At 48.6% G+C, this 6,000-nt stretch overlaps 1 protein-coding gene across 4 annotated transcripts; it reads left to right on the forward strand.

The window, feature by feature from the left end:
• Window positions 1-452: 452 nt before the first annotated feature.
• Window positions 453-5,348, forward strand: HNRNPDL (heterogeneous nuclear ribonucleoprotein D like). 4 transcript variants are annotated; one of them, XR_011169136.1, is made up of 9 exons: window positions 453-904; window positions 1,123-1,291; window positions 1,372-1,533; window positions 1,631-1,762; window positions 1,849-1,963; window positions 2,490-2,660; window positions 3,041-3,132; window positions 3,504-3,608; window positions 4,283-5,348. XR_011169136.1 is itself a non-coding variant. In XM_069092508.1 (8 exons), the coding sequence occupies exons 1-7, from the start codon at window positions 468-470 to the stop codon at window positions 3,109-3,111; spliced, it is 1,257 nt and encodes a 418-aa protein (XP_068948609.1). In that variant the 5' UTR covers window positions 453-467; the 3' UTR covers window positions 3,112-3,132; window positions 4,283-5,348. The 4 variants fall into 4 exon arrangements, 2 of the variants coding, with proteins under 2 accessions (XP_068948609.1, XP_068948617.1); XR_011169138.1 differs by lacking the exon at window positions 2,490-2,660; XM_069092508.1 differs by lacking the exon at window positions 3,504-3,608.
• Window positions 5,349-6,000: the final 652 nt, after the last annotated feature.

Here is a 6,000-nt window from a genome sequence, read left to right on the forward strand (position 1 = left end):
GGCGAGGCCTCCCGCTCCCACAGCCCGGGATAGGCACTTTTTCTAGGGGGGGGGGGGGGAGCCGGCCGCGTTGGCGCGCTGGGGCGTGGGGGAGGGGAAGCGGAAGCGCCTCCCGGGCCGCGCCACCGCCGAAAGGCGCTCCCGGGCGCGCACGCTTCCTGTGCCACTGGTTCCAGCCAGCCCGAGGGAGGACCCAGCACGCGTGCGCGCTCGCCGGCTAGCGCCGGCCGCAGCGAGCGGGCCCCTGGCGCAGTCTCCCCCCGGCTTCTGCTACGGTCCTAGCCGAGCCCCGGGCGACGGGAGCGGCCGCGCGTCGGGGCAGCGCGGGAGGAGGAGGCGGCGGCGGAGAGGCGGGGCCGGAGCGGACGCCGCCGCGCAGACCCAGGTACCCGCGGCGGGCATCGGCGGCGGCTCGGCCCGGCGGCGCGTCTGTGTCTCGGCGGGCGCCCCCGGCGGCTCCGGCCGTTATGGAGGTCCCGCCCCGGCTGTCGCAGGCGCCGCCGCCATTGTTCCCCTCGCCCCCCGCGGCGGCGGCCGCCCCCCGCAGCCTCTCTCATTGGCGGCCCCGGGCGCCCCGGCTGCTCGCCCCGCTGCTGCCGTCGCTGAGTTCCGGCTCCGCCCGGCAGGGGGCGCGCCGAGCGCCACGCCACGTCACCGCCCCCCAGCCCTCGCGATTGGCGGGCGGGGCGTCTATAAAGGGAGGGCGCAGGCGGCGCCCGGATCTCTTCCGCCGCCATTTTAAATCGGGCTCCATCCAACGCGCCGCCGCTGCGACTGCCTCTCCGCGCTGCCTGGCCCCGGCCCACAGCCCCGCCGCCATGGAGGACGTGAACGAGTACAGCAACATGGAGGAGTTCGCCGAGGGCTCCAAGATCAACGCCAGCAAGAACCAGCAGGACGACGGGTACAGCACGCTTTCTTCTTTCTCGTGGCCCCGGGCCTGCCGCCGGGCCTCCGCGCCCCGGGGGCTGCGTGCGCCCCCTCCGCGCGCCGGCCCCGCCGGTCCCTCCGCGGGGCGCGGGAGCGGGGCGGGGGGGGGGGGGGGGGGCGGCGCCCCTTCCCCCTCCGCGCGGGCGGGGGGCGGGGGGGCCGCGCGGTAAGCGGCCGTCGCTCCCTTTGCAGTAAGATGTTTATCGGAGGGCTGAGCTGGGACACGAGCAAGAAAGACCTGACCGAGTACCTGTCCCGCTTCGGAGAGGTGGTGGACTGCACCATCAAGACGGACCCGGTCACGGGCCGATCGCGGGGCTTCGGCTTCGTGCTCTTCAAAGACGCGGCCAGCGTGGACAAGGTGCGGGGCGCGGCGGGGCCGGGCGGCGCGGGGCGGGGGCGGGGGCGGCGCGGGGCTGAGCGCCGGCCTGTGCCCCGCAGGTGCTGGAGCTCAAGGAGCACAAGCTGGACGGCAAGTTGATAGACCCGAAGCGGGCCAAGGCGCTGAAGGGCAAGGAGCCGCCCAAGAAGGTGTTCGTGGGCGGCCTGAGCCCGGACACGTCGGAGGAGCAGATCAAGGAGTACTTCGGGGCGTTCGGAGAGGTGGGGGCCCCCCCCCCCGGGGTGCGCGGCGGGGGGGCGGCGGGCTGCGCTGCAGGGGGGCGGCGGGACCTCCCCCTGACCCGCGCTCCGCTTCCAGATCGAGAACATCGAGCTTCCCATGGACACGAAGACTAACGAGAGAAGAGGATTCTGTTTTATCACGTACACAGACGAGGAGCCGGTTAAGAAATTGTTAGAGAACAGATATCACCAGATTGGTTCTGGGAAGGTAGGGCTCCTGGCGGCCGGGCGCGGGGAGCGGCTCCGCCTCGTGCGGGGCGCCCGGGCCTGACTCTGCTGTGTTTGACCCCGCAGTGTGAAATCAAAGTTGCCCAGCCCAAAGAGGTATACAGGCAGCAGCAGCAGCAACAGAAAGGAGGGAGGGGCGCTGCGGCCGGCGGCCGAGGTGGGACTAGGGGTCGTGGCCGAGGTAAGCCCTGGCGCTTGGTGGAAAACCTTTGAGATTGCCAGATCCGAGCAAGCCCAAAAGCCTAGAAAACGCTCATGTCCTGGGTGATTTTATTTTGTTGTTTTTTTTTTTCATTTTTATTTTTTGAAAAGTCAATCATTTTTAAGGAATAACTGCACTGAAATTTAGTGTCATCACTAGCAGGGTGAAAAAGGTTCTTATTAGGTACACCATGGCGTTTGAAATTTCCTCGGGAGGGGGGAGTCCTGTTAGCCTAAGTGGGACAGCCCACCATCCGTATTGATTTTGTCCTGGTTTTCCATTAAATTTAGGAAGCATGATATTGGCACAATTGGACTTTCTGCCCCCTTTATGTCAAACGAAAGCGATGACTTGTAAGCAGATGGCACCAGAGGTGCCCTTTCTGCCGCTTAAGATCTGTAGGATGAGGGACGATCTATCTTCCCTAGAAATTCAATCCGCTCGATTTTATGTTAGACCTGGGGGTCAGAAGTTATTTCCTAACAATCATTGTGCATTGTTTCAGGTCAGGGCCAAAACTGGAACCAAGGATTTAATAACTATTATGATCAAGGATATGGAAATTACAATAGTGCCTATGGTGGCGATCAAAACTATAGTGGCTATGGCGGATATGATTATACTGGGTATAACTATGGGAACTATGGATATGGACAGGGATATGCAGACTACAGTGGTAAGAATATTTAACTTAATTTCATTGGCATTAAAATTCAGTGTTTAAGATACAGTCCCCCTCTGAAATTGTTGTGGTGCATAGGTTTGTTCTTTTTATCGAAGTGTCTGGCTCTGCTGAAAACTGAGCTTCTAAGACAGTCTATAGAATGGCAGAATGCATACGTAAATTACAGTGAATCGCTCTAAATGTAATGAATGTTCGTTTTCAAGACTAGTTTGCAGCAGCTATGAACTTTTCTTTTTTTGCTTTACTACTTAAATGTTGGGTATGTCAAGTTGTGGGGCGCTTAAAGATTTTTTCCAGCAATAGTTTTGTTAGTAGATTTCGATGTTAACCCATTGCATACACATCTAATTCTTTCCATCTTTTCAAAATAGGTCAACAAAGCACGTATGGCAAAGCATCCCGAGGGGGTGGTAATCACCAAAACAATTACCAGCCATATTAAAGGAGGACATGGAGAAAACAGGTGTGTGAGAATGCAAGAAACATTTAAAGTGCTTACTGTTATTTAAAGATCAATAGACAAATAAAAATAGGTGAAAGTATGTTTTATGTAGCTTTTTTTACTAAACTTTGTTTAACTTAAAACGTTTTCTTAAAAACTTGTATTTTTTTAAAGTGTCTATAGATCTTTAACTTTAAAATCTGATCTCGCCTTCCTTAGTACTCAGAAAAACTTAAGAGTTTTTCTGTTCGCTTTGTGTGCCAGGTGGTCTAAAGGAATAATTAAACATTTTTAGAGCTATTAACAGGTAAAGTACTGAAATGGGTACAACTTAAGGAAAGCAGGAATGTTGTCTTCTAACTCTGACATTATACCTTGTTTGTACCCGCCAGCGGGAACTTCATTGCAGGCCGTGTGTCACCCTGACCACGTCTCTCTCTGGGGGTCGCACGTTGCGGGCAGAGCGCAAGGCACACACCAGAAAACGCTGTCCTGTGGTATGGTCTCTTCCAACTTCATGTACCAGCGTAAAGATTAAAGTGGAAAACTTCAGACTTTGGCTTCTTTTTTTAATCTTTTTGAAGATTAAGTCTCTTAACTTAAATGGTTTTTTACAGGAGTTAAAGTACATAAATGCCTTTTTACAGCTTAATCATTTTGGTCTTCTGTTTAGTGTTGTATTTCAATTGTGGAGCCTCATTTTAAGTGTGTATTCTTTAAGATTTAATGCTTGCTTTTTCTTTTTATAGCTAATAGTGAAATCTGCAAACCAAAACAACTTTTAAATCTGGGGAAAAAAGTTAAAGATCATATGCACAAACAAATTTTGATACTTTATGGTATAAACCTATTGAAAATCCAGGTGTTTGGCTGAGATTGTTGAAATTTTCATTTGCTAGAGATGCTTCAAAATAAAGCTTACCTAGTTAATTAGTGCTTGTGAATTTCCAAATTTCCTGTTGCTGGGATCAGAAGAGATTTAAATGCCGTTAAATTGAAGGCCCCAGGTCAACATTTAAAACTGGTAACATTATTTTTCCAATACATATGCATATGATCTTTAACTATTGAAGAAAAGAATAAATTGAGGACTTAAAGCAATTCATGAAAATGGACCTTTGAAAACTTGTGACGATTGCACAGATCTGATGGGTCTTCTGTTTTATTTTAGGTGTGGATGCTACAGCAGTCTATCTTGCAGGATGACGACATTGAATGGAGAGTGGTCTTCTATTGATCTGAGATGACTATTTTGTAAAAGACTTTTAGTGTACATGACACAACTGTGTCCAATTGTATATAGCGGCCGATTTAGTTTTCTTGTTTTTGCTTTTGTCCTTTGCCATCTGTGTTATGACAAAATGTGGATTTGTGTTTATACAAATTTTATTTGTATAATTTCATGTTAATTGATTCTCAAAAATAAATTACTTGTGATTGTTTTTCTGTGTCAGGTACTAAATAGCTCTGTAAAAAAAAAATGTAATTTTAAATAAGCAATAATTGAGGCACAGTTTATTCTCTAGGAGTCATGGACAATGGGGAGAAGCAGTGGTCCTTTATAAATAAGCGAGCAGCAAACTTTGCCTTAGTGTCCTAATTCCCTTGACAAAAGGTCTATGCTAAGGATTCATGTCCATGTTTAAAATAAGGATAGATGCTAGTGACCATGCAGTTAAATAGCGTTTGTCCCCGATATGCGTTCTTGGGATCTTTGTGATGAGAAGTGTTAATTCAGCATGTTGTGAATAGCTGAAATTGTTTTTATCAGGCCATAGATCCCTCGACCTTTTTTTTTTTCTAAGTAGAGCACCTTTTTATTGAACACCACAAAGTAAGTTAGTAAGTACTTTTACAAGTTGACAAGATGCTTTGAGCCTGTTTGTAAAAAAAACAAAACCAAAAAAAAAACCCATTCATCTATTATGATTACTTGACACTTGCATTGAATGTGAGTGTAGTTCAAATTGCATATTTCTACATCCATTGAAACTGGATCAAAGATTAATATGGGCAAGATTTTCACTAGAATTGTAAGTAAATTGTATTCTGAAATAGTGCATTATGTCACTGCCACTGCCAAACCATAAGTAGCTATTATTGGAACACACACTTGGAAAGCTTTAGTAGAGTTATGGCTTTTGTCTTGAAACTTTTTAGGAAAAGTCATGGTAGTAAATCCCATAAACTCATGTATTGTTTTGTATTCTAAATAAAGGTTATTTTTCCATTTTTAAGTGATATTAATAGTGCATGTGCTCTGAGTAGTGAAGCATTTTCCGTATTCAGATTAAGGGGGAGGGATATGTGGTAACTAGAAACTTAAGGCCTTATTTATGTGACATTCTGTGTAATTATAGCAGGGCTTCCTAATCGTATACTGCGCTAGACTCAGGCTCTTGAGCAGAGACTGAAATCTTGAGCTTGACATTCAAATGGGTCTATATTAAACTGGTTTACATGCACCCTGTAGATGCTGGGCTGTTAGACCTGAAATACCAAGTTTGTTCTTTGAAGGGGTATGTGGTATGAGAGGGCTTGTTTCTCTTGTACCATCCCTGAAGTTTACTTGTAATTATGCAGTCCAGTTAAACCTTTTATCTGAGGCTTAGTTTTGCCCACATTGCCTTTTTTCTTTCCTTCTGTCCTCTGCAATAAGTCTTCTTTCTCATTCACTTGAGGGCTGTAAAGTTTACTTTCTTTGCATCCCAGCTTTAGTTTGTCCCCATGTTGCTGTTGCTAAATTGGCCTACCTTATAAGCAGAGTGATGGAATTGGGCTTCACCAGGAATTGTTTTCTGGTTTGCTCACCTGGAACCACTAGACACTGGAGGGAGACATTTGAATTTGTGTTGTCAAAGGCAATAGGTGCAGTATATTTAGGGGAGT

The sequence above is a fragment of the Petaurus breviceps genome, unplaced genomic scaffold, assembly GCF_028583685.1.
Source record: "Petaurus breviceps papuanus isolate PSGF00001 unplaced genomic scaffold, PetGlider_PUasm1.0 126, whole genome shotgun sequence".
NCBI lineage: Eukaryota > Metazoa > Chordata > Mammalia > Diprotodontia > Petauridae > Petaurus > Petaurus breviceps.

Excerpts from the sequence above, each read along its gene's own strand:
- HNRNPDL (XM_069092508.1), top strand. The coding sequence starts at position 468 with ATGGAGGTCCCGCCCCGGCTGTCGCAGGCGCCGCCGCCATTGTTCCCC. Across the intron at positions 1,763-1,848 it reads ACCAGATTGGTTCTGGGAAG|TGTGAAATCAAAGTTGCCCA; the intron begins GTAGGGCTCCTG and ends TTGACCCCGCAG. Across the intron at positions 1,964-2,489 it reads GACTAGGGGTCGTGGCCGAG|GTCAGGGCCAAAACTGGAAC; the intron begins GTAAGCCCTGGC and ends GCATTGTTTCAG.